Here is a 26,410-nt window from a genome sequence, read left to right as displayed (position 1 = left end):
GGTGGCCTCCCTGTGCGACAGAAGGAGGCCAGCCTCCCCTTCCAGGGACTCCTGCAAGTCACACCTCCCGCTTCAACCTCCCTCTTTCCCTTCCCTTCTTCTTCCCCCTCCCTTTCCTCCTTCCCTCCTTCCCTCCCTCTTTCCTCCTCTCTCCCTCCCTCTTTCCTCCCTCTTTCCTCCCTCCCTCCCTCCTCCCTCTCTCCCTCCCCCCCTCTTTCCTCCCTCCCTCCTTTTCCTTCTCCCTCTCTCTCTTCCTTCCCCCCTTTCCTCCCTCCCTCCCTCCCCCTTTCCCTCTCTCTCTCCTTTCCCTCCTTCCTCCCTCTCTCCCTCCCCCCCTCTTTCCTCCCTCCCTCCTTTTCCTTCTCCCTCTCTCTCTTCCTTCCCCCCTCTCTCCCTCCCTCCCTCCCCCTTTCCTCCCTCCCTTCCTTCCCTTTCCCTCTCTCTCTCCTTTCCCTCCTTCCCCCCTCTCTCCCTCCCTCCCTCCCCCTTTCCTCCCTCTCTCCCTTCCCTTCTCTCTCTCTCTCTTCCTTCCCCTCTCCCTCCCTCCCTCCCACTTTCCTCTTTTCTCAGCCTGGACACTCTGCCAGCAGAACCTTCTCCCGACTCAGTCTGGGATCTGGTCACTCTGGCTGTCCTAGCTGTCCCCCTCTGAGTCGAGGCAGGCCCTGGACACTGATGGTGAGGCACAGCACCCACAGGGGCCTGCACAGCCCCCGCCCCACCCCAGTCCTGCTGAGCAGAGTCTCACAGGGTGTCCCAGGACGGCCAGGCCTGAGTGTCCTAGTCTCCCGCTGTCCAGACTCGCTTTCCAGATATGACGTCGGGCTCTGCCCCGGGCATCTGCACATCTGTACTTGGTGACCAAGTCGGCATTGGTACTTCAACCTCAAGGACCCTCCCAGCCCTCGCCACACCTCCTGCCCCGACAGAGGGCCTTGGCCTTCACCTCCCTGGCACCACGGGGCCCACCCAGAGGACCCTGCGGATGAGGCCCACCACTGTGTGGTCTGGGAGCCGGGGACCTGGGGACTCACAACCTCCTCAAGTGAAGACTGTAGTCAGAGCTCAAAGCTCTGTAAAGTAACCTACTCCACCTTCTCCTTAGGATTCCCGAATGGCCAGGGGACGGTCCACCCTCGTTTTCTCAGGGTCCTGGGAGATGATTGGTTCTTCTTTCCTTTTTCTTTCTCTGCCTTTTTATTTTTGCAGCACCAGGAATTGAACTCAGGGCCTCACGCAGGCAAGGCAAGCGCTCCTCCACGAAGCTACTTCCCAGAGCTTACTTTTTTTTTTTTTTTTTTGAGACAGGGTCTCCCTGAATTGCCCAGGATGGCCTCAAACTTCTCATCCTCCATCCTCCGCCTCCCAAGTATCTGGGATTACATCAGACCCAGCAAAACAATGGATTTTTAAATGTAAACAAGAATGAACGAGTGGAGTAAGACGTGAATTCCAGGTTGTCTTACAGTTCCAGCACCTGCTGGGTGTGTCCCAGGAGGGAGGGAGGGCGCATGACTCCCGCAGTCAGCCTAGAGGAAGCTGCTGAAGTCCCCATCCTCCAGGATCACTGAGTCTCAGGTCTCAGCTCTGCTCCTGAGGCGACCATCTCTCTGGTTTGCTGGGAGAGACTCAGGGCCTGGAACGTTCCAGTGGTTCAGGGAACACCTGTGGGCGGGCTGGCTGAAGGACAGGAAGAAACCCCGTGTAGGGAGGCCCCGAGAAGGGAAGGGTCATTGGTGGCCACACCCCGATTGTGAGAGGCTGACCTGGGATTGGAACCTGGTCTCCACCACCTTTGAGAGGCGTTCATGCCGAGCAGGAGAGGCCTGGGGTCAGATAAGACCTCAGGTGGAGGCTCGGTTGTCCCCAGGGAAGCAGGTGCCCTGGGGAGCCTGACAGAGCCGTCCCCTTCCTGAGACTCTGCTGGAGGGACAGCCAGGGGCTTGTCCAGCTGCCCGCAGCCTGCTGCTGCCTGTCCCCCGTGGCTCTATCCCCCTGCTCAGCCCAGCTCAGTGGGAGGAGGCAGCATGGCCCTCGTGGCCCTGGCCCTCCCTGCCCTGGTGAGGCCGGGGAGGACACAGGGTGTGAGCACCAGTGGGCTGACCCCTAGGGACCCCGGCTGGGAGCGCTCAGCAGGGCCTGGGTCTGGGCCCCAGGCTGGGAGTGTGGGCAGGTGAGTGCGTCCCGGGTTCCTTCTCTCCACTGGAATGGCGTGGGCCTCCTGGGGCAGCTGGAGTTGGTCATGGGGAGTGGGTGGGAGAGCCCAGGGCGGGCAGCTGGGGACGGAGGCACAGAGGAGGTTGGGATGGCCTCTCCTGAGACCCCTCGCCTGGGCTGGGCCTGGCTCTGTGGTTGGTCAGGGCCAGGCTGGTCCCCATCTGTGCCAGGGGTCCCTCCAGGCTGGCAGGTACTACCCACATGGAGAGGGTGTCTCTGAGCCCAGAACTGGTGCTCCTCTGCTCCCCAGGGCAGGCGAGGTTCTCTTTTGAGTTCACGGAGCCTGGTTGCAGGGGTCACAGCCACTGCACCCACAGGACGGTGGGGGGGGGGACCGGGGCATGTCACCACCCTGGGCACCAGCACTAGGGGCTGCATGAGACCCCCCTCCTGCTGCCATAGGAGCAGCAGTACCTCCTGGCAAGGTCGGAGGTCACAGCTGGGACGTGGCAGGTTCCTTCTGACCAGGGAAGAGAACCCAAGCTCCCTGGACCCTGGACACAGCGACAGCTGGGGCCCATCCAGGCCCTCTTCTCCATGGGCCCTGTGAGCCTCAGCCACTGGTGGACACACAGGCACTGCGGCTGTCCCTCGAGGAATCCCTACCTGTGGGGCTCCGATCTCACGGGGGACATCCACAGCCCTGCGCCCATGTCAGCACCCCAACTGGAGCCATGCCTGGGTGGTCTCCCTGCAGAGAAGCTGGACAAGGCTCACAGAGCTGCAGTCCTGGTCCATGGGTCAGTGATGGGGCAGCCCAGGCGACGGGAGGGTGTCCAGGACGCTTTCACCTCCTGCCCAAAATGAAGGAGGAAGAGGAGGAGTTGGGGCCCCAAGATCCCCATACAGGTCACACCCCAGGGCTGGGAGACGCCCCACAGCAATGGTGAGGCCCTAAGCAACTCAGGGAGACCCTGTCTCTAAATAAGATCCAAAACGGTGGGGATATGGCTCAGTGGTCCAGTGCCCCTGAGATCAATCCCCAGTACCAAAGGAGAGAGAGACAGACAGACAGACAGAGAGACAGAGAGACAGAGAGAGAGAGAGAATATCTGCATCTAGGAAGGCATAAAATTGTGCAAAAACATGAATAAACAAAGGAAATGAGTCACTGAAAATATAGTTGCATGAAACAAGGAGAAAAAGGGAAGATCAGATGAAAATAGATGATAGGAGATCAGTGAAATAGGAAACGGAATTAGAGGGAGGGAGGGGGATGGGGAGTTAGAGTGAGGGAGGGGGATGGTGAGTTAGAGGGAGGGAGGGAGATGAGGATTTAGAGGGAGGGAGGGGGATGGGGAGTTAGAGGGAGGGAGGGAGATGAGGATTTAGAGGGAGGGAGGGGGATGGGGAATTAGTGGGAGAGAGAAGGTTTGGGAGTTAGAGGGAGGGAGGGGGATGGGGAGTTAGAGGGAGGGAGGGGGATGGGGAGTTAGAGGGAGGGAGGGGGATGGGGAGTTAGAGGGAGGGAGGGGGATGGGGAGTTAGAGGGAGGGAGATGGTGAGTTAGAGGGAGGGAGGGAGATGGGGAGCTACAGGGAGGGAGGGGGATGGGGAGTTAGAGGGAGGGAGGGAGATGAGGATTTAGAGGGAGGGAGGGGGATGGGGAATTAGTGGGAGAGAGAAGGTTTGGGAGTTAGAGGGAGGGAGGGGGATGGGGTGTTAGAGGGAGGGAGGGGGATGGGAAGTTAGAGGGAGGGAGGGAGATGAGGATTTAGAGGGAGGGAGGGGGATGGGGAGTTAGAGGGAGGGAGGGGGATGGGGAGTTAGAGGGAGGGAGGGAGGGAGATGAGGATTTAGAAGGAGGGAGGGGGATGGGGAATTAGTGGGAGAGAGAAGGTTTGGGAGTTAGAGGGAGGGAGGGGGATGAGGATTTAGAGGGAGGGAGGGGGATGGGGAGTTAGAGGGAGGGAGCAGGATGGTGAAATGATCTGACCCACCTCCCTGAGGGGCAGTGATTACCCCACAGTGGACCCCACTGTGTGTAGGGATGAAGCACTGATTTAAAACCCTACGAATAATAACAGAAGGGAGACCAGTGAGCAGAGGAAGGGGATCTGGGGGCGGGAGGAGGGTCGGGAGAGGAAGTGCTGGGGACTCAGGTGGAGCTAATGAGGTCCCCTGCGTGTGTGACCATGTCAAGGGAACCCCGTCACGCAAGACTCTAGGTCACTGATGAAGACATTAAGATGCCGCTGCACAAGGGGCCTGGGTTTGCCGCGCTCTAGCCCACGAGGGGACTGCAGGGTACCACTGCGGTGATTTATAAAGAAAAGCAACTTGAAGGTCCCCAACACAAGGAAACGGTAAGCGTTAGAGGAGGAGAAAGTCGTGTCATCCTGAGGGTCAGGCTGTCTGTGGGGGGTTGAGTCCTCACAGTGGACCCCGTGAAGCTGCACAGCTGCACATGCAGTGACCGTGGTGGTGGCCACGTACAGAGTGTTAGGGCACCCAGCTCTGGAACCAGGCCTTGTCCTTTCTGTCTGGCTTGGTGACACTCACGTTCCGGTTGCAGTGTTATTTAGGGTCAATCTTGCAGGAGGCTCTGTCCACGTGCTGTAAGCTTCTCCATATCATAGGGAGGTCTTGGCCCAACTCCACTGGACCCTGAAAGGGAGACAGCAGATGACCCAGGCCAGGCCCAGAGCATCCCCAGGCAGACCCTTAGAGCCAGGGGCACGGCCTGCCGGGGAGGATGTCTGATCGCGAGGCCCTCCTAGGCAGCTCAGCACTGCAGGGCCATGCACCCGCCTCTGCAGTGTGGCACATGTTTCTGACCCAAGATCCACCCGGGGCACTCTGTGGGATTCAGAGAAAGACCCTTACGCTGTGCAGCTCAACAGTGCCCACCTCATGAGGCTGCTGGGGCCCCAAGGGGAACAGGTCTCAGTCCCTAAGGAGAGGCAGCACTTTTGTCTGGAAAGGGCCGAGTAGTAAATGCTTCAGGCTTTGAAGGCACAACTACTCAACTGTGCCACCGTGCAGGGAAAGCATCCGTGGCAACACGTGAGGGAATGAACACATGCAGGACTGTTTCCAGAAATTCTTTATAAACATGGATGACACAGGTGTGGTGGTGCACACCTATAAACCCAGCGGCTCAGGAGGCTGAAGCAGGAGGATGGCAGGTTCAAAGCCAGTCTCAGCAACTTAGCAAGGCCCTAAGCAATTTGGCAAGACTCTGTCTCTAAATAAAAAGGGCTGGGGATGTGGCTCCATGGGTGAGTGCCCCTGGTTCAATCCCTGGTATGAAGAAGAAGGAGAAGGAGAAGAAGGAGATGGAGAAGGAGAAGGAGACGGAGAAGGAGAAGGATGAGGGGTGAGCAGAATCTGGCATGCCTTGATCCAGACTAATAGCTACCACCATTGTTGCCATCACTGCCACCACCACCATCACCACTATCACTACCATCACCACCATCACCACCATCACCTTCATCACCATCATCACCATCACCACCACCATCACCACCATCACCATCACCACCACCATCACCACTATCACCACCACCATCACCACTATCACCACCACCATCACCACCATCACCACCATCACCACCATCACCACCATCACCACCATCACCACCACCATCACCACTATCACCACCACCATCACCACCATCACCACCATCACCACTATCATCACCACCATCACCACCATCATTACCATCACCACCATCACCATCACCACTATCATCACCACCATCACCACCATCCACCATTATCACCACCATCATTACCATCACCACCATCACCATCAGCACTATCATCACCATCATCACCACCATCCACCATTATCACCACCATCATTACCATCACCACCATCACCATCACCACTATCATCACCACCATCACCACCATCACCATCATCACCACCATCATTACCATCACCACCATCACCATCACCACTATCATCACCACCATCACCACCATCACCATCATCACCACCATCATTACCATCACCACCATCACCATCACCACTATCATCACCACCATCACCACCATCCACCATTATCACCACCATCATTACCATCACCACCATCACCATCACCACTATCATCACCACCATCACCACCATCCACCATTATCACCACCATCATTACCATCACCACCATCACCATCAGCACTATCATCACCATCATCACCACCATCACCACCATCATCACCATCGTCACCACCATCACCATCATCACCACCATCATTACCATCACCACCATCACCATCACCACTATCATCACCACCATCCACCATCATCACCACCATCATTACCATCACCACCATCACCATCAGCACTATCATCACCATCATCACCATCACCACCACCATCACCACCATCACCATCATCATCACCACCATCACCGTCATTACCATCATCACCACCATCACCATCATCACCTTCATCACCACTATCACCACCATCACCACCATCATCACCACCATCACCACAATCACCACCATCATCACCACCATCACCACCATCACCACCATCATCACCACCATCACCACCATCATCACCATCATCACCACCACCATCATCATCACCACAATCACCACCACCATCACCACTATCATCACCACCATCATCATCACCACAATCACCACCACCATCACCACTATCATCACCACCATCACCACCACCATCACCACCATCACCACCACCACCATCACCATCTCATAATCACCATCACTGTCACTATCACTATCACCTCCACCACCATGACCACGCTTACCACCATTCTCACTATCACCATCACTATCATTACTGCCTATCATCACCATCATCGTCATCACCATCATCATGCTTTAACTAGGACATGACATGTTGAGCTTTTCAAGTACAAAAGACATAAGTGTCCATGTCTGTCTGCATGCTGAGAGTAAACTCAGACCTAGACATTTCCTGAAGGAGAAGTCAAACGCTCCCCGTTACCAAGTTCAGGAACATTTTTTAACTATGGAGACCAGGTGGAGAGGAAATCCCTGTGTTTCAGGGAACACGGGCCTTATCTGTGGTATTCTGTGGGGATAGAATGAGAAGGGACACGGTGGGGGTTCTGAGGGTGCTCTGCTGTTCATGCCCTTGGACGGCCAAGCTGAACCAGGCGTGATCAGAGGGGTAAAGACGGCACACCTGGGGTAAAGACAGCACACCAGGGGTAAAGACGGCACACCTGGGGTAAAGACGGCACACCTGGGGTAAAGACGGCACACCTGGGGTAAAGACGGCACACCTGGGGTAAAGACGGCACACCTGGGGTAAAGACAGCACACCAGGGGTAAAGACGGCACACCTGGGGTAAAGACGGCACACCTGGGGTAAAGACGGCACACCTGGGGTGCGTTTATGCATGGTCACGGCTTAGCTGTGAGGAGTCCCCAGAGCCCTGTGGGAGACAACGCAGAAGGTTCAGGGGGGAAGCAATTGGGTTGGGAGAGCCTTACCTGGTCAGAGCACTAACCCACTGGTAGGATCCTCTGGGTGGTACCCGGGCAGGTGGGTGTGGCTGGAGGAGGTGGTCACTGGGCTGTCCTGTGGGATTTACGTTTTTGTCCCTGGTGAGCAGAGCCCCCTCTGTGTCTGGTGCCATGTCCTGAGCTGCTTTCCTCTTCCACGCCCTTCCACCACGGTGTCCTACCTCACCTTGGGCCAGAACTGTGGAGCCACCAACCTTGGACTGAGACCTCTGAACCATGAGCCCCAAATCAACTTTTTCTCATCTAACATGGTTCTTGTCGGGTCTTTGGGGCACAGCGGGGGAGACGCTAGCCACACCTGCACTCCTGTTCCCCATTGCCTGGGCGATTCCTGGGTCTGATTCTCCCTGTGCTGGGCTGAAATGACTTCTGAGAAGGTCCTTACACACAGAGGTGGAGAAGACGTGGGTGGCCTTGCAGGGACATCTGTCCACCTGATTCTGGGACCTAGAGAATGGCCAACCATAGCTCACATGAGTCGGCAGTGACCCAGAGAGACGCCCAACCAAGGGCTAAAAGCATGTGCTTTATACCCGACCTGGGCTGGGTGCAGCTGGGTGGGAGGGTGTCTGCAGCCCTGGGGTCCGTCCCCAGCACCACGAAACAAGCCGACCCACCAAGAGACAGCAACAGAACCCCCTCAGCCCAGCGATTCCGCGGACCTGCTGCAGCATCTGCAACTGGACGTCCTGCTCCTCGGCCATCCTCTGCTTCTCCCGTGCTGCCCCAGAAGGTGAACTTGAAGTGACATCTGCTTCAATCCCTCTTCCCCTTCCCTGCCCACCCCATGTTTCAGTTCTGAAATCAGGAGCTCCTCTCATCTGCTAAAGAGAAGAAGCCGAGGAAATGGGTGATCACACTCAGGTCACCACAGTCCCAGCTCACCCGGGCCACGCCCAGGGAACCGGGTGAGCCAGCGTTCACAGTCCCAGCACGGGCAGCCGGCAGCGTGGAGACCACCCTGGCCTTTGGCCATTCCCTGGGTCTTCATGGCATGTCATTGTTGAAATATCTTTTCTGTTTTATTTGACGGTTCATTGGTGAGGAATTGTGCACATTTGTGGGGCACAGTGTGAAGTGATGCTGCGAACCCCACAGCAGCACCGTTAAACCAAGGGGACCAACCCACCCATCGCCTGGGGCCGATCCTTTCCCTGAGGTGAGAGGGCTCAAAGCTTCACTTGGGACTTTGAAAGACACGTGTCACTAGCAATGATCCTCCCGGTGAACGAGGATCCCAGGGGACGTCCTTCTTTCTCACTGAAACCCTGGCCTTTGGCCACCGTTCGCCCCCTGTGGCCCCTCAAGGCCCCTGCGAGCCCCGCCCGCTCCCTGCCTTGGGTTTGGTCTTAGATTCTCACGTGTAAGGGACTCGCGGCATTTGCGTCTGGGCCCTGCTCTCTCACTTCTGAAGGTGGCGGGTGAGGGGGTAGGAAAGGGAACGGGACCCTCCTGGGTGTGGTCAGGAAGGGCCAAGAGCACAGGTAAGACTGGCCAGAGGTGGAGACAGCTGGACGCTAGAGAGACACATGGGAGAATGTTCTGGAAGACCCAGGGATAGGAGGGTGACCGCCAAGGTCTGTCATTGCGTTCCATCAGCTCTTCCAGAATCCTCTGGCAACCCTGCTGGGGAGGAAAGGCTTGCGCTTACTGCTTTTCCTGCTATTTTGTACTTTAAGATTCTCATTTTGTTAATTAACCTGATTTATTCATGCTGTAAACACATATCAAGACATCGCACCTTACCCATGAACTTATAAAACTATTGTCAATTAAACCAATTTACAATTTTTAATAAGGTCCTTGTTTTCTGTCATTATCGTCCTCTGAATTCGATGGCTCCCTACCATTTCTGCATTTTAGGATTTTTTCACTGCTCTTCATGTGCCAGGAAGCCAGAACGGGTTGCAAAAGAAGAAGAAAATTGTGTAATACTGAAAGACTCGGAACCAGTTACAGCCGAATTTTTGCATTCGTGGGTCCTTGCAGTGTGAGACCCTGTGGTCCCCGGGCTGCAGCTGCCCTGCTCTGCTGGGGACACGGGCAGGTTCAGGGCTGCCAGGCAGACTGAGCCGTGGACGACCCCAACACCGGGAGGCTCCGAGTTCACAGCTCTGAGGAAGCTGGCCCGGCCTGGGTGCGGGCTGGAGGGTTCCTTGCAGCAGAGTGGAGGGTACAGAAGTCCCTCCACAGTGAAGCAATCTCAGAGGCCGTCACAGAGCTGACTCCTGCACCCCAACAGCTCGCAGCTACACAGCAGGCAGAAAACTCAGGGAGGAGCTCTGAGCCTCGTGTTGAATATCAATAAAAACCAAGAAAGAACAATTCTAAGGACCCACGTATGAGAAATGTGTCTGCCCAGGAGCATGTCCCTTTCCAACACAAAGCCAGCCCAGACCAGCAGGGGGCCAGGCCTGGCGTTGGACAGGACAAGCCCGTACCCTGTGGGGAATGTCCTCTGTCCCCAAAGTATGCCAACAGGCTTTTGTTTTGGAACTAGACAATATACACTAAAGTCCGTAAGGAAAATAAAAGTGTAAAACTAACTTGGAAAACGCTAAAGAGGTGGGGTTCCAGGAGGTCCCTGGCACCCACACAGGGGAGACCCAAGGCACCCGAGGTCCACTGAGCAGCTATCCACAGAGCACGTGGAGGTCACAGGTCCAGCCAAGGACGCAGCCCGCACCCAGCCCTGAGGTGTCCTTGGACTAATCCCCCCCCTGCGTGACTGTCCCCCCACCTCCACTCATCGGCACCCGCTTGGACCAGTGGCCCTGGGCCGAGGTCCCTGTGGTCCCTGTTCCCATTCTTGCTTTACACAGTCAACCCCCAGGGATTCCTGGACCTGGGCAGGCGTGGAGATGGACGCTGCCATCGAGGGCAGGGAGGACGGGCACCGTGGACAGGGCTCTCTTGGCTCCGGGGCGTTTGGAAGGCAGCTGGAGGACTGGGCTGCGAGGGCAGAAGTGGTTCCTGAGAAAGGGGACGTGTGTCCTTCAGAGGCCGATGTGCTGCGTAGAGCTGCTGGGCTTCCCCAGAAACCTTCGGTGTTGAAACTCAGGCTGGGGTGGCGGGTGTCCACCCACGGCCTCCGCTCAGCCGGGGGGGCCTCGGGCAGGCGGGGAAGTCCGAGTGTGCCCAGGATGCAGGAGGACACGGCGTTGTGTCCTTGTGAGCGTCCTGGACTCTTAGGAGGAGCCCTGGGTCTCCCTGTTGTAATTTACAGCCCCTCATCAGTCCCCTCGCGGGGGTGTGGCTCTTCATCACTTGTAATTATCTAAAATTAATCATTTGTCCCAAAAATCCCAGATTCAGTTATAAGGACTGACCCAAGGTGCAGTGAGACCAGGGACCGGGACCGCACAGAGCAATTAGTGGGGGACACAGATAGAAGAGAGGTCCTGGGCCACGGCCAGACCAGAGGATCCCTGTGCCCTGGTCAGAGGTGGGGCTTCTACAGTGGCCAGGACAGTGGCTCATCCAAGCCGGACAGCACCTGGCTTTCCTCGGTGGCTGGTGCTGGTTTCCTGAGCCCTGGGGTGGGAGACTGGGCAGAATTAAAGGCAGGAGGAGGCCCTGGGAAGGCCCCTCCCTGCTGAGCAGCTGGACAGAGACCACTGCTGTCGTGAGGGACGGCTGGACCCCTCCCGCTCTGCTCACCTGTGTGCAGAGGCCGGAACCCTGCGCCGGGCAGGGCTGCCAGTCAGTGTGGTTCCCGCTGAGGCCTGCTCTGCGGGGACTCGGTCACTGGGGGATGGGGGTCCCAGCCCCAGGGCTGCTGAGGTGGGGCCCTGTTTCTGTGGTCCTCGAGCAAGGCCTCCCGGGGTCAGCAGCACCTCCTCTGTCCAGCCTCAGTCGGTCACTCTGCAGCCCTGACCCCCGTCCCCCGCAGGACGACTTCCCGCTACTGCACGGGGCGTCTCTGTCTCTTCTTGGACCCGGGGCCTCTACCCTGAGCCAGACTCCGGCCATCGGTGACTTTCTATTTTGAGACAAGGTCCTGCTAAGATGCTTAGGGCCCCTCTACGTGGCCCAGGCTGGCCTCAAACTTGAGGTCCTCTTGCCCCAGCTAGAGTCCCTGGGATTACAGGAGTGGCCAGGACACCCTGTGGTCCACCAGGCTGATGACGTGCTGGCTGGACCTCCAGGAGGGCACAGTCATTCTAGATGGTTCAGAGGACAACGTGGGCAAGACGTCACCCCCTGCCGGTTTTTGCCCCTGACCCAGCTCCTAGGAACGCAACTGCCTGAGGCACCTCGCGTTTTCCATACAGGTGGGGACACGCGCTCCGTCAGCTCTCCTACAGGAAGGACATGCCCAGGCCGCGTCCGGATATGTCCCAGCCCCTCCTTGGGTGTCTGAAAGGCCGAGGCTTCAGCTCCCACTGGTGGGACTCAGAGCAAGAGAAGACTCGGCAACTGTGCCGCTGCAGAAAGTGCGGCCAAGGGCCCGGCAGAGGCATGGTGCTGGACACCTGGGACAGACGGACGGCGTCGGCAGAAGCTGAGGAGCCACAGCCCAGGCGTTGGGGTGTCAGAACCGCACGGTGCTGGTGCCGTATCTGCAGAGCCCTGGTCTTTCTCTGGGAAACACCTTCTGGATTCCTACTGGGCCCCAGGAGAGACTGACCACTTGGCCATCTGTTGCCCCGTCATCAGGCCCCTCCTGAGCTGGGCATTGCCTGACCAGCGCCCAGAGGCCTCCATCGATCACGCTGAAGCAGCTCATCCAACACGTGGCTCCATAGGTTCCTGAAGGCACAGGAGGACAGAATGGCGAGCACCCAAAGGTGTCCACTCCCCATTATCAGAGCCGTGACTGCCTTACCTTATGGGCAGTGATGGCCCAAGGGGGCCCCACACAACCCCAAGTCCTCATAAGAGGAAGAAGCAGGCAGAGGTCAGCACGAGAGATGGACCGAGCTGGAGCAGAGGTCAGCGTGGCTGCGGGCTTTGAGGAGGAAGGGGATGCAGAGGCCCAGGATCAGGAAGTGGAGAAGCCTGGAGAGGACCTCGAGCAGAGCCGGCCACGGGCCGCAGAGGGCCACAGTTCACAGAGAGCTTGACGTAAGCCAGGGCCACCTGGGACTCAAGATGACCTGGGCTGTGAGACAATGAACCCGACATGTGATTGGTGCAATGTCATCGTGCACAACAGGGGCTGCTGGGACTATTCCCGCAGGCACACAGCGTGACTCAATGTCAGTCACAGTCCTTGGCCCCTCCCCCACTGACTTCCCCAACACGAGCTTCCCCGAAACTCCTCTCCCCTTTTCCTCTCGGGCTTCCACATGGGAGAGACCCTAGGCTTCCTGGTCTGTCCATGTCATTGGAATCTGTATTCTTAATGCCACCATTGTCCCCACAGAAACAGAAAGCTGATGTGCTGCTATCTGAGAGCTGGGACCATCCGTGCTCTAAAACTGGGGTCCGACCCCTCCTTTTCAGTGACGTGCAATGCAAGAAATGTGTGTCCACTCCTGGGTGGAGAGGAGCTCGGCCAGCAGCCAGCTCTCAGGGGACCCGCACACCCATCTGAGATGGCTGCAGGGAGCCCAGGCCCACCCCACCCAGTCCTGGGGACAAGAGCCAGGCTCTGGGAGGGCAGTTCCCCTTCCTGTGGGCAGCTGATGTGACAGCCCTATGACAGGCAGAACCGGCCTCCCAGTGGCCACACCCTGTGTGTGTCTGTCCTCCAGCTCTGTGACCTCCTCCATCTGGACCCTGGGACCACGGGACGACACACCATGACCCCCACCCTCACGGCCCTGCTCTGCCTGGGTGAGATGTGAAGGAGGGAGGGGACACCCTGTTCTGGGGGGACCCAGCCCACAGCCAGGCCCTGGCCATCAGGAGACCCAGGGCCCAGGAGGCTGTGGGGGGACAGGGCCTGCTCAGGCCTCAGGGGCTCCCCTCTCACAGGAACTCTCTTCCAGGGCTGAGTCTGGGCCCCAGGACCCGAGGGCAGACAGGTGAGTGTCCCCAGCTGTCCAGGTCCTCCTCCTGGGGACCAGGAGCCACCCTGGGCAGTGGGGTGGAGAACAGAGTTGGGGGCTGAGGCTGGGGAGCCTGGAGGGGGCTGGGCTGAGGGCTGGGATCTGAGGGTCTGTGCTGGGACCCTGCCTCTGATCCCCTTGCAGGGACCCTCCCCAAGCCCACCCTGTGGGCTGAGCCAGGCTCTGTGATCGCCTGGGGAAGGCCAGTGACCATCTGGTGTGAGGGGCCCCTGGAGGCCGAGGAGTTCCGTCTGAATAAAGAGGGAATCTCCGTGCCCTGGGACAGACAGAGGCCACAGGGGCCCAGGAACAAGGCCAAGTTCCTCATCACATACATGAGTGAGCACCATGCAGGGAGATATCAATGCCTCTATCTCAGCCCTGCTGGGTGGTCAGAGCCCAGTGACCCCCTGGAGCTGGTGGTGGTGACAGGTGAGAGGACACTCAGGGGTCCCAGCCCCTGGCTCTGCCCTCAGGGAGGGGGTCTGCTCCCAGGGGTCCCTCTCACAGCCCAGCTGGGGGTGGTGTGGGAGGAGGGAGCCATGAACACCTGCCTCCTTCTCTCCTAGGATCCTTCAGCCAACCCAGGCTCTCAGCCCTGCCCAGCCCTGTGGTGACCTCAGGAGGGAACGTGACCCTCCAGTGTGGCTCAGGGCAGGGATATGGCAGGTTTGTTCTCACCAAGGAAGGAGGACACCACCTCACCTGGACCCTGGACTCACAGCAAGACCCCAGTGGGCAGGTCCAGGCCCTGTTCTCTGTGGGACCCGTGACCCCCAGCCACAGGTGGACATTCACATGCTACGGCTATTACAGGAGCAAACCCCAGGTGTGGTCAGAGCCCAGTGACCCCCTGGAGCTCCAGGTCTCAGGTGAGGAATTTGCTTTCTTGCCCCTTTAGTTTTTGAGACAACAGATGTATTCCTGGAATTTTATCCCACAAGTGTTCCAAGTAAGAGGGTAGATAGAAGGAACCTGGGGACTCCTGGTCCAGAGTCCCCAGGTGAGAGAGGGTGACCTGCAGGACGGGGTAGGCAGGGGGTTGGCAGGATCCAGACCTCAGCCCAGGCTCCTCTTCCTCCAGGGGTGTCCAGGAAGCCCTCCCTCCTGACCCAGCAGGGCCCTGTCCTGGCCCCTGGAGAGACCCTGACCCTCCAGTGTCACTCAGACGTCACCTATGACAGATTCACTCTGTCCAAGGAGGGGGCACAGGACCTCCCCCAGCGCCCTGCCCAGCAGCCCCAGGCTGGGCTCTCTCAGGCCGACTTCCTGCTGGGCCCTGACAGCAGCTCCCACGGGGGTCGGTACAGGTGCTACGGAGGACACAGCCTGTCCTCTGAGTGGTCAGCCCCCAGTGACCCCCTGGACATCCTGGTCTCAGGTGAGGAGCCCAGAGGGTGCAGTCAGGGACCCAGCCTCTGCACAGCCCTGTTGGGGAGCCCCAGGAAGTGATGGCCAGGGTGAGGTGGGGTCTCAGGAGGGAGAGAGACAGGGAGGGGCAGAGAGGACAGGGACAGGGGACACAGGGACAGGAAGAAGCAGAGACAATGAGACAGACAGAGAGCACAGGGTCCTCAGAGAGAGGCCTGGGGAGGTCTCAGCTCAGAACAGGCTGGGGCCACCCTCACCCTCCTTCCTCTCTCTAGGACAGCTCCCTGACACACCCTCCCTCTCAGTGCAGCCTGGTCCCACAGTGTCCTCAGGGGAGAACGTCACCCTGCTGTGCCAGTCATATACCAAGATGGACACTTTCCTCCTGTGCAAGGAGGGGGCAGCTGATCCCCCCCTGCGTCTGAGAGCAGAGTACCGAGCCCCATGGTACCAGGCAGAGTTCTCCATGAGAGCTGTGACCCCAGCCCTCGGGGGGACCTACAGGTGCTATGGCTCTCACACCTCATCCCCCTACCTGCTGTCATGGCCCAGTGCCCCCCTGGACCTGATGGTCTCAGGTGAGTGACCTGACCCCATCCTCTGTGAGCTCAAGGATTCCCCCAGGGCCCTGCCCAGGACAGCTCTGGGTGGGATGGGAGTGGGGGGCCCTAGGGAGGGTCGGCCAGTGGGACTCACCCCTCAGAGAGGAGGGGCCAACGGGGTCCTCCAGCCTGTGCACCCACCCACCACTGGAATCAGGAAGGTGCAGGTGGGCACAGGAGGGTCCTGGGGAGGCCAGGCAGGTGTAGGAGGATGGGCAGAGACAGTCCCCAGGGGCAGCCTGCACCCCTCACCCTCCTGTTCTCCTCTGTTACAGGACCCTCTGGGGGACCCAGCTCACCACCCTCAGGACCCAGGTCAACAGCTGGTGAGTCTCAGGGGCCTCTGTGCAGACAGTGTCCTGCATTCTTGGGCCACCAAGAATCACTCTGAGCTACAAAGTCCAGTTACCAACTCAGCTCAGCTGTGTCCAGGGCACTGCAGAGAATGGTCAGGATCTCAGGCCCTGGGGCTCAGGGCGGGGAGGCATGAGGGGGAGGTCCAGGCAGAGGTGACCCTGGGCCCAGCCTGGGGAGGAGCAGCCGGCTGAAGTGGGGGGCAGGCAGCCCAGCCCTCACCTCCCACCCACCCCAGGAGGCCCTGAGGACCAGCCCCCCACCCCCACGGACCCAGGACCCCAGAGTGGTGAGTGAGGGGCTCTGGTGGGAGGTGGGTCCAGGGCAGGGCTGAGCTGAGGGGGAGCAGCCCCCTCTGGAGATGCTGAAGGGACCAGCCCCTCCCCTCTGGGCCTCAGTTTCTCCCAGGGCAGAGGAGAGGCCTGGCCCTGACCTTCAGGTGCCTCTCAGGCTGACCTTGGCTGTGCCCTGCTGGGAGAGGGGCCTCCAGGGAAGCCTCCAGGACCTGAATCTGCAGGGCCCTGTCCCCTCTGTGCAGTGACAGTGACACTGAGCAGGGGAGGGCTCAGGGCCATCGGGGGGTCAGGCTCTTTCCTTCCAGCTCAGGGCTGAGCTCTGGTGGAGAGAAGGAGACTGGGAGTCAGACCCCCCAGTTCAGGCCCCGCTCTGCTGCTTCCTGCTGGGTGACTGGCAGGGGACCCCCCTCTGAGCCTCAGTTTCCTCATCTGTCCTGGGGGGTGGGTGGCAGTGCCATGATGCCTGAGTGACAGGGCTGCAGGTGACAGGTGGAAAGACCAGCAGGGCTGGCACACAGTAGGTGCTCAGGTAAGCAGCGTGGCTCCTCGTCCACACCCCTGACCAGGACTGGGAAGGCACCTGCCGGTTTTGGTCGGGGTCTCAGTGGCCTTCCTCCTGCTGCTCGTCCTCCTCGTCCTCGTCGTCCTCTGGCGTCACAGCAGACGCAGAAAGGCAGGTGAGTGGCACTGGGTGACCTGGCTCTCAGCAGGCAGTGGTCTCCTCATTGGCCAGGCGAGGGTGGGCTTGGGGCAGCAGCCCCAGGGAAACTACCCGCTGGGGACAGGTCACTTGGAAACACTCTCCAGGAAATAGAGAAGAGCAGGCCCCTGCTCGCTGCTTCTAGACCAGTGTACAGGTGTGGCCCCTTCCCGTCTCAGAGGACCCCTGCGGTGCCCTCTAAGGGGCCAGTGCTTCCCCCTGGGGCTGAGACTGTCCCCTCATGCAGCCCAGACAGACGCTGGCTTCCAGGGACCTGCAGGGGACACAAAGCCAGCCCCCAAGGACAGAGGCCAGCAGAAGAGGTGATTCCTGCTCCAGACTCAGAGCCCACCCACCATCCCTCACTGCCACCTGACACCCCCTTGTCCCCCCTACTGTCCCTCACTGCCACCTGACACCCCCTTGTCCCCCCACTGTCCCTCACTGCCACCTGACACCCCCTTGTCCCCTCTACCATCCCTCACTGCCACCTTAAAGCCCTTGTTCCCCCCACTGTCCCTCACTGCCACCTGTCACCCCCCTTGTCCCCTCCACCATCCCTCACTGCCACCTTAAACCCCTTGTTCCCCCCACTGTCCCTCACTGCCACCTGACACCCCTTGTTCCCTCCCACTGTCCCTCACTGCCACCTGACACCTCTTGTCCCCCCACTGTCCCTCACTGCCACCTGTCACCCCCCTTGTCCCCTCCACCATCCCTCACTGCCACCTTAAACCCCTTGTTCCCTCCACTGTCCCTCACTGCCACCTGACACCCCCTTGTCCCCTTCACCATCCCTCACTGCCACCTGACACCCCCTTGTCCCCCCACTGTCCCCTTACTGCCACCTGTCACTCCCTTGCTCCCCCCAGTGTCCCTCTTTGTCACCTGACACCCCCTTATTCCCCCCACCATCCCTCACTGCCACCTGACACCCCCTTGTCCCCCCAACTGTCTCTTACTACCATCTGACACCCCTTTGTCCCCCCATTGTCCCTCACTGTCACCTGACACCCCCTTGTCTCCCCCACTGTCCCTCACTGTCACCTGACACCCCCTTGTCTCCCCCACTGTCCCTCACTGCCACCTGACACCCCCTTGTTCCCTCTACTGTCCCCCACTGCCACCTGACAACCACTTGTCCCCCCCACTGTCCCTCACTGTCACCTGACACCCTCTTGTCTCCCCAGATCCTGTCCAGCGGCTGCCCCTGCTGCCCAGGAAGAAGCTCTCTGTGAGGGAAGGGGGCTGGGGTGGGAGGTGGGGCCCAGGTCCCAGCACCTCCCAGGGGGGGCAGGAGGGGCAGCAGGAGGGCCTGGGGCTTAGGCTGAGTGGCTGACCCACACTGGGGACCTGGGGACAGGCTGAGTGGCTGACCCCACGCTGGGGACCTGGGGACAGGCTGAGTGGGTGACCCACACAGGGGACCTGGGGCTCAGGCTGAGTGGCTGACCCACACTGGGGACCTGGGGACAGGCTGAGTGGCTGACCCACACAGGGGACCTGGGGCTCAGGCTGAGTGGCTGACCCACACTGGGGACCTGGGGACAGGCTGAGTGGCTGACCCACACTGGGGACCTGGGGACAGGCTGAGTGGCTGACCCACACAGGGGACCTGGGGCTCAGGCTGAGTGGCTGACCCACACTGGGGACCTGGGGCTCAGGCTGAGTGGCTGACCCACACTGGGGACCTGGGGACAGGCTGAGTGGCTGACCCACACTGGGGACCTGGGGACAGGCTGAGTGGCTGACCCACACTGGGGACCTGGGGCTCAGGCTGAGTGGGTGACCCACACTGGGGACCTGGGGACATCACCACCACTCCCTGGCTCTGTGTCCTCATCTGGGACAGGGCAGGGCCTGGGGGACTGAGAGGCCCCAGCAGCTCTGACCAGGAGATGACCCTGTTCTGTCCCCACAGACGCTTCTGTGAAGGACCCTCAGCCTGAGGACGGGGTGGAGCTGGACAGTCGGGTGAGACCCCCCCCAGGCACCAAGAACTCCCTGTTCCCGCTCAGCCCAGCGGCCATTTCCCTGTCCTCCACCACTGGCCCTCAGTGATGACCAGGCTGCCCCTCCCTCTGGAGCTCCTGCCTCCCTGCTGTGGCCCCCCTCCCTGTGGCCTTGTGTCCCCCACTCGGTGCCCTTCCTGGCCTGGCTGTTGGCGTCTCCGGGGGCCTCAGAGGACCAGGAATACATGAGTCACCGTCCCCCAGGCTGCCCCACACTCGTCCGTCCAGCTGCTCTCAGGGGGCTCCCTCCTGACGGGCTCCAGGTGGAGCTGCAGGTGCAGCAGCCAGCAGAGCCCCGCCCCCTGAGCTCACCTGGGCCCCGACATGAAGTAAATGCAGCCTCAGGAGAGCAGAGCCACAAGGGAACTAAAGCAGAGAAAGGGACAGGCAGGGAGGGCCCTGATGAGCCACGGGGCCACGGGTGCCTGACGAGCAGCTGCAGCAGGGGACGCAGCAGGTGCCAAGGTCCTGAGGCAGCAGCATGCTCTTTCAGGAAGACGGGGAGTGGGGCTGGAGCCACGTGAGCAGGGCTGGGGGTGTGGGGTAAGAGCTCAGAGCTGCAGGAGGAGCCTCCAGGCCTCCCAGGCTGGAAGCCCCTGGAGACCCCCTGAGCAGTGACGTATCTGAGATTGTTGAAGGGTCACTCTGGCCACAGTGGAAAGTGGCTGGAGAAGAGCCCGAGTGGACCTCAGGGGACACATCTGTCTCACTGTGTCCCTGCTGCAGGGCCCACCTGACGGAGACCCCCAGAGAGTGACATACCCCCAGGTGGAGCACTCAGGACTCAGGAGGGGCGGGAGCTCCCCCCTCCCCCCGCTGTTGGGGCAGTTCCTGGGCACAGAGGACGCAGAGGACAGACAGACGGACACTCAGGTGGGTGCTGTCCTCTCCAGGCCCTGCCTTCGCTGGGCCAAGCACATACCCTCCCTCTCACCATCTCCCACTCCAGGCTGCTGCGTCTGAGGGTCCCGAGGACGTGACCTACGCCCAGCTCTGCAGAAGGACACTCAGATGGGGGGACGCTGCCCCTCCCTCCTCCCAGGAAGAGCAGCCCCCAGCGGAGCCCAGTGTGTACGCTGCTCTGGCCCCCGCTCACCCCGGAGCTGCCCACAAGGACACTCACTAGTGGCCCAGCCTCCACAGACACCTCAGGAACCACAAGGGGACTCTGAGGACGTCGGGACCCTTGTTCTGCAGCTGTAGATAGTGACACCATGATCCTCCAAATAAACAAGGAGTTGTCAGTCATCCAGGAGTGGGGAGAGGAACACCGGAAAAGGGAGAGAGGGAGGGAAGAGAGGGGGGAGAGCACAGCCATGACCCTGAACCCAGGGCATTCACAGCCATGAGCTCAGACCATGACCCTGAACCCAGGACATTCACACCCACGAGCACAACCATGACCCTGAACCCAGGACATTCACACCCATGAGCACAGACCATGACCCTGAACCAGGGCATTCACAGCCATGAGCACAGACCATGACACTGACCCCAGGACATTCACAGACAAGAGCACAGCCATGACCCTGAACCCAGGGTATTCACACCCATGAGCACAGACCATGACCCTGAACCAGGGCATTCACAGCCATGAGCACAGACCATGACACTGACCCCAGGGCATTCACATCCATGAGCACAGCCCTGACCCTGAACCCAGGGCATTCACACCCATGAGCACAGACCATGACACTGACCCCAGGACATTCACAGACATGAGCACAGCCAAGACCCTGAACCCAGGGTATTCACACCCATGAGCACAGCCATGACCCTGAACCCCGGGAATTCACAGCCATGAGCACAGCCATGACCCTGAACCAGGACATTCACAGCCATGAGCACAGCCCTGACCCTGACCCCAGGACATTCACAGCCATGAGCACAGCCATGACCCTGACCCCAGGGAATTCACACCCATGAGCACAGCCATGACCCTGAACCCAGGGCATTCACAGCCATGAGCACAGCCATGACCCTGAACCCAGGACATTCACAGCCATGAGCTCAGCCATGACCCTGAACCCAGGACATTCACACCCATGAGCACAGCCCTGACCCTGAACCCAGGGCATTCACAGCCATGAGCACAGACCATGACCCTGAACCCAGGGCATTCACAGCCATGAGCACAGCCATGACCCTGAACCCAGGGCATTCACAGCTATGAGCACAGCCATGACCCTGAACCCAGGGCATTCACAGCCATGAGCACAGCCATGACCCTGAACCCAGGGCATTCATAGCCATGAGCTCAGCCATGACCCTGACCCCAGGACATTCACAGCCATGAGCACAGCCATGACCCTGAACCAGGACATTCACAGCCATGAGCACAGCCATGACCCTGAACCCAGGGCATTCACAGCCATGAGCACAGCCATGACCCTGAACCCACGGCATTCACAGCCATGAGCACAGCCATGACCCTGAACCCAGGGCATTCACACCCATGAGCACAGCCATGACCCTGAACCAGGACATTCACAGCCATGAGCACAGCCATGACCCTGAACCCAGGGCATTCACAGCCATGAGCACAGCCATGACCCTGAACCCAGGACATTCACACCCATGAGCACAGCCATGACCCTGAACCCAGGGCATTCACAGCCATGAGCACAGCCATGACCCTGAACCCAGGACATTCACAGCCATGAGCACAGCCATGACCCTGAACCAGGACATTCACAGCCATGAACACAGCCATGACCCTGAACCCAGGGCATTCACAGCCATGAGCACAGCCATGACCCTGAACCCAGGACATTCACAGCCATGAGCACAGCCATGACCCTGAACCCAGGGCATTCACACCCATGAGCACAGCCATGACCCTGAACCCAGGGCATTCACAGCCATGAGCACAGCCCTGACCCTGAACCAGGACATTCACACCCATGAGCACAGCCCTGACCCTGAACCCAGGGCATTCACAGCCATGAGCACAGCCATGACCCTGAACCCAGGGCATTCACAGCCATGAGCACAGACCATGACCCTGAACCCAGGACATTCACAGCCATGAGCACAGACCATGACCCTGAACCAGGACATTCACAGCCATGAGCACAGCCATGACCCTGAACCCAGGGCATTCACAGCCATGAGCACAGCCATGACCCTGAACCCAGGACATTCACAGCCAGGAGCACAGCCATGACCCTGAACCCAGGGCATTCACAGCCATGAGCACAGCCATGACCCTGAACCCAGGGCATTCACAGCCATGAGCACAGCCCTGACCCTGAACCCAGGACATTCACACCCATGAGCACAGCCATGACCCTGAACCCAGGACATTCACACCCATGAGCACAGGCCTGACCCTGAACCCAGGGCATTCACACCCATGAGCACAGCCATGACCCTGAACCCAGGACATTCACACCCATGAGCACAGCCCTGACCCTGAACCCAGGGCATTCACAGCCATGAGCACAGCCCTGACCCTGAACCCAGGGCATTCACAGCCATGAGCACAGACCATGACCCTGAACCAGGACATTCACACCAATGAGCACAGCCCTGACCCTGAACCCAGGGCATTCACAGCCATGAGCACAGCCCTGACCCTGAACCCAGGGCATTCACAGCCATGAGCACAGCCCTGACCCTGAACCCAGGGCATTCACAGCCATGAGCACAGCCATGACCCTGAACCCAGGGCATTCACAGCCATGAGCACAGCCCTGACCCTGAACCAGGACATTCACACCCATGAGCACAGCCCTGACCCTGAACCCAGGGCATTCACAGCCATGAGCACAGCCATGACCCTGAACCCAGGGCATTCACAGCCATGAGCACAGCCATGACCCTGAACCAGGACATTCACACCCATGAGCACAGCCCTGACCCTGAACCCAGGGCATTCACACCCATGAGCACAGCCCTGACCCTGAACCCAGGGCATTCACAGCCATGAGCACAGCCCTGACCCTGAACCCAGGGCATTCACAGCCATGAGCACAGACCATGACCCTGAACCAGGACATTCACACCCATGAGCACAGCCCTGACCCTGAACCCAGGGCATTCACAGCCATGAGCACAGCCATGACGCTGAACCCAGGGCATTCACAGCCATGAGCACAGCCCTGACCCTGAACCCAGGGCATTCACAGCCATGAGCACAGCCATGACCCTGAACCCAGGGCATTCACAGCCATGAGCACAGCCCTGACCCTGAACCAGGACATTCACACCCATGAGCACAGCCCTGACCCTGAACCCAGGGCATTCACAGCCATGAGCACAGCCATGACCCTGAACCCAGGGCATTCACAGCCATGAGCACAGCCCTGACCCTGAACCAGGACATTCACACCCATGAGCACAGCCCTGACCCTGAACCCAGGGCATTCACAGCCATGAGCACAGCCCTGACCCTGAACCCAGGGCATTCACAGCCATGAGCACAGCCATGACCCTGAACCAAGGGCATTCACAGCCATGAGCACAGCCATGACCCTGAACCCAGGACATTCACACCCATGAGCATAGCCTTGACCCTGAACCCAGGGTATTCACAGCCATGAGCACAGCCCTGACCCTGAACCCAGGGCATTCACAGCCATGAGCACAGCCATGACCCTGAACCCAGGACATTCACACCCATGAGCTCAGCCATGACCCTGAACCAGGACATTCACATCCATGAGCACAGCCATGACCCTGAACCCAGGGCATTCACAGCCATGAGCACAGCCCTGACCCTGAACCCAGGGCATTCACACCCATGAGCACAGCCCTGACCCTGAACCCAGGGCATTCACACCCATGAGCACAGCCCTGACCCTGAACCCAGGGCATTCACAGCCATGAGCACAGCCCTGACCCTGAACCCAGGGCATTCACAGCCATGAGCACAGCCCTGACCCTGAACCCAGGGCATTCACAGCCATGAGCACAGCCATGACCCTGAACCCAGGGCATTCACAGCCATGAGCACAGCCCTGACCCTGAACCAGGACATTCACACCCATGAGCACAGCCCTGACCCTGAACCCAGGGCATTCACAGCCATGAGCACAGCCATGACCCTGAACCCAGGGCATTCACAGCCATGAGCACAGCCATGACCCTGAACCAGGACATTCACACCCATGAGCACAGCCCTGACCCTGAACCCAGGGCATTCACACCCATGAGCACAGCCCTGACCCTGAACCCAGGGCATTCACAGCCATGAGCACAGCCCTGACCCTGAACCCAGGGCATTCACAGCCATGAGCACAGACCATGACCCTGAACCAGGACATTCACACCCATGAGCACAGCCCTGACCCTGAACCCAGGGCATTCACAGCCATGAGCACAGCCATGACGCTGAACCCAGGGCATTCACAGCCATGAGCACAGCCCTGACCCTGAACCCAGGGCATTCACAGCCATGAGCACAGCCATGACCCTGAACCCAGGGCATTCACAGCCATGAGCACAGCCCTGACCCTGAACCAGGACATTCACACCCATGAGCACAGCCCTGACCCTGAACCCAGGGCATTCACAGCCATGAGCACAGCCATGACCCTGAACCCAGGGCATTCACAGCCATGAGCACAGCCCTGACCCTGAACCAGGACATTCACACCCATGAGCACAGCCCTGACCCTGAACCCAGGGCATTCACAGCCATGAGCACAGCCCTGACCCTGAACCCAGGGCATTCACAGCCATGAGCACAGCCATGACCCTGAACCAAGGGCATTCACAGCCATGAGCACAGCCATGACCCTGAACCCAGGACATTCACACCCATGAGCATAGCCTTGACCCTGAACCCAGGGTATTCACAGCCATGAGCACAGCCCTGACCCTGAACCCAGGGCATTCACAGCCATGAGCACAGCCATGACCCTGAACCCAGGACATTCACACCCATGAGCTCAGCCATGACCCTGAACCAGGACATTCACATCCATGAGCACAGCCATGACCCTGAACCCAGGGCATTCACAGCCATGAGCACAGCCCTGACCCTGAACCCAGGGCATTCACACCCATGAGCACAGCCATGACCCTGAACCCAGGACATTCACAGCCATGAGCACAGCCCTGACCCTGAACCCAGGACATTCACATCCATGAGCACAGCCCTGACCCTGAACCCAGGGCATTCACACCCATGAGCACAGCCATGACCCTGAACCCAGGGCATTCACACCCATGAGCACAGCCATGACCCAGAACCCAGGGCATTCACACCCATGAGCACAGCCATGACCCTGAACCCAGGACATTCACAGCCATGAGCACAGCCATGACCCTGAACCCAGGGCATTCACACCCATGAGCACAGCCATGACCCTGAACCCAGGACATTCACAGCCATGAGCACAGCCCTGACCCTGAACCCAGGACATTCACAGCCATGAGCACAGCCATGACCCTGAACCAAGGGCATTCACACCCATGAGCACAGCCATGACCCTGAACCCAGGACATTCACAGCCATGAGCACAGCCATGACCCTGAACCCAGGGCATTCACACCCATGAGCACAGCCATGACCCTGAACCAGGACATTCACATCCATGAGCACAGCCATGACCCTGAACCAAGGGCATTCACATCCATGAGCACAGCCATGACCCTGAACCAGGGCATTCACAGCCATGACCACAGACCATGACCCTGAACCCAGGACATTCACAGCCATGAGCACAGCCATGACCCTGAACCCAGGACATTCACAGCCATGAGCACAGGCCTGACCCTGAACCCAGGGCATTAACACCCATGAGCACAGACCATGACCCTGACCCCAGGACATTCACACCCATGAGCACAGCCCTGACCCTGAACCAGGACATTCACACACATGAGCACAGCCATGACCCTGAACCCAGGGCATTCACAGCCATGAGCACAGCCCTGACCCTGAACCCAGGGCATTCACAGCCATGAGCACAGCCCTGACCCTGAACCAGGACATTCACACCCATGAGCACAGCCCTGACCCTGAACCCAGGGCATTCACAGCCATGAGCACAGCCCTGACCCTGAACCCAGGGCATTCACAGCCATGAGCACAGACCATGACCCTGAACCAGGACATTCACACCCATGATCACAGCCCTGACCCTGAACCCAGGGCATTCACAGCCATGAGCACAGCCCTGACCCTGAACCCAGGACATTCACATCCATGAGCACAGCCATGACCCTGAACCAGGACATTCACACCCATGAGCACAGCCATAACCCTGAACCCAGGACATTCACAGCCATGAGCACAGGCCTGACCCTGAACCCAGGGCATTCACACCCATGAGCACAGACCATGACCCTGAACCCAGGGCATTCACAGCCATGAGCACAGCCCTGACCCTGAACCCAGGGCATTCACAGCCATGAGCACAGCCATGACCCTGAACCA

General features: G+C 59.4%; 2 protein-coding genes and 1 long non-coding RNA gene across 3 annotated transcripts in view; 2 read left to right on the top strand and 1 right to left on the bottom strand.

Annotated features, from left to right (window-relative positions):
- Window positions 1–20,258, top strand: part of LOC308637576 (leukocyte immunoglobulin-like receptor subfamily A member 6) — a 147,611-nt gene extending 127,353 nt beyond the window's left edge. Inside the window, 8 exon segments of the mRNA XM_081274093.1 lie at window positions 15,937–15,987; window positions 16,254–16,304; window positions 16,878–16,988; window positions 17,259–17,334; window positions 18,202–18,245; window positions 18,933–18,985; window positions 19,750–19,896; window positions 19,973–20,258. Coding sequence (XP_081130219.1) covers window positions 15,937–15,987; window positions 16,254–16,304; window positions 16,878–16,988; window positions 17,259–17,334; window positions 18,202–18,245; window positions 18,933–18,985; window positions 19,750–19,896; window positions 19,973–20,149 — 710 coding nt within the window. The 3' untranslated portion in view covers window positions 20,150–20,258.
- LOC308637606 lies at window positions 1,525–8,644 on the bottom strand. Its single transcript, XR_014019639.1, has 4 exons — window positions 8,231–8,644; window positions 8,078–8,139; window positions 4,720–4,824; window positions 1,525–3,011 (listed from the first exon to the last, which is right to left on the bottom strand). It is a non-coding gene; the product is annotated as an uncharacterized lncRNA (long non-coding RNA).
- Window positions 13,266–15,628, top strand: LOC308637592 (leukocyte immunoglobulin-like receptor subfamily A member 6). Its single transcript, XM_081274122.1, has 6 exons — window positions 13,266–13,473; window positions 13,629–13,664; window positions 13,833–14,120; window positions 14,258–14,560; window positions 14,999–15,069; window positions 15,335–15,628. The coding sequence occupies exons 1-6, from the start codon at window positions 13,440–13,442 to the stop codon at window positions 15,482–15,484; spliced, it is 882 nt and encodes a 293-aa protein (XP_081130248.1). The 5' UTR covers window positions 13,266–13,439; the 3' UTR covers window positions 15,485–15,628.
- Window positions 20,259–26,410: the final 6,152 nt, after the last annotated feature.

This window comes from Spermophilus citellus (assembly GCF_964194105.1).
Source record: "Spermophilus citellus genome assembly, chromosome: 18".
NCBI lineage: Eukaryota > Metazoa > Chordata > Mammalia > Rodentia > Sciuridae > Spermophilus > Spermophilus citellus.
This window is presented reverse-complemented; position numbering and strand designations above follow the sequence as displayed.